General features: G+C 30.0%; 1 protein-coding gene and 1 long non-coding RNA gene across 2 annotated transcripts in view; one reads left to right on the forward strand and one right to left on the reverse strand.

Annotated features, from left to right (window-relative positions):
* Nucleotides 1-1,276, reverse strand: part of LOC106940403 (uncharacterized) — a 24,455-nt gene that overhangs the window by 9,781 nt on the left and 13,398 nt on the right. The gene's annotated exons all lie outside the window — the stretch shown is intronic.
* Nucleotides 706-1,276, forward strand: part of LOC106940402 (GTPase IMAP family member 8-like) — a 15,196-nt gene continuing 14,625 nt past the window's right edge. The window contains exon 1 of the mRNA XM_015023139.1: nucleotides 706-749. Within this exon, the coding sequence (XP_014878625.1) occupies nucleotides 719-749 (31 nt within the window). The 5' untranslated portion in view covers nucleotides 706-718. The remainder of the gene's footprint in view (nucleotides 750-1,276) is intronic.

The following is a 1,276-nucleotide window of genomic DNA, read 5'->3' on the forward strand; positions in this document are numbered from 1 at the left end:
CTGCACGGCCCTGACAGTGTGCCTGGAGGGCCAGGGTTGGGAAACACTGAAGCAGATAATAAGTGGAGGAAAGAATGTCTTTTACTTTTTTTATCTTCTTGTTAAAAATGTTTGTGCTATATCAAGTAATTTGGTAGCAATAGTTTTGCTTGTTACTTATTTCATCCTGTTTTGTCCCCTTTTAATTGTATAATATAAAATTATATAAAACATGGCAGAGAAGCAGTTCTATCAGTAATGGTTTCTGGTATTGCTTCATCATTTAATTAAATTCTTCTAATGCATAAATGTTATTTTTATGTTTTATTTGACCAAGTAGGTTTATTCTTTGTTAATTGATAAAAACTATTTATTTATAGATAAAAAAAACACTTCTATTGTAAAATAGGTATTTTTATTTATTGTAATATAGTTGTTTTTGTTAAATATCTCTGTTTTATTTTTGTTATTTTGATCTTCGTCTTATGTTAAAATGGTTGGTGCAAAATGTGAAGCATTTGGTCAACTGCTGTTGTTTCAAAGAAATGTGACGTTGACATTTTAGGTTGTCAGAGAAGAAATGCAGTAATTCTAGTCCTCCAGCAGATGATGATCTCTGACTTAATCAACCAACCATCAAGCACAATAACATTCCCTCTTCCCTCTTTACTTTCATTTAGGAACAGGTTTTGTGAGAATAAACAACAAGCAGAAACATCGATAGAGTGAAACAAATGAAATGGCTGCTTCAGCTGATATTTCAAACTCAGGTCTGTAACAATTTCATAAAACTTCCCCTAAACTTTTCTGTAATCTTTGTCCTATCTTGGATTATGCTTTTATAAACTTTCATTATAGTGGCTGAATATGTTGAATGCAAAGACTTTGACTTCATACAAGAGATGGATGTTGGACAAAATGTCTCCCTCTACTTTTCTAGTTATTTTTGTTTTAGGTTTATTTTAAATGTAATTGTGTGTGTAAATGTTATTGATATTTACTTTATTAGAAAAGTGTTCCAATAGGAATATGGGTGATTCTTTTTTTGCGGCAACATTCCATGTCCCCATGTTTTGCTTTCAATAATTTTTTGAAAATGTGCCAAATATTTACAACAAAGTATTTTAATTATATATTTATATGTTTGCCATTATTCAAATATAAATGAAATGCCTTTTAAATATTATTTTGTTCTTTACACACCTTTTTGGTGACCAACATGCTCAATTTCATTGCGTCCCCAGTGCAATGTAATAGACTTCCTCATGAAGTTTAAACTATAAAATATATATATTTT

The sequence above is a fragment of the Poecilia latipinna genome, unplaced genomic scaffold, assembly GCF_001443285.1.
Source record: "Poecilia latipinna isolate Pla-1442-1.1 unplaced genomic scaffold, P_latipinna-1.0 Scaffold3212, whole genome shotgun sequence".
Classification (NCBI taxonomy): domain Eukaryota; kingdom Metazoa; phylum Chordata; class Actinopteri; order Cyprinodontiformes; family Poeciliidae; genus Poecilia; species Poecilia latipinna.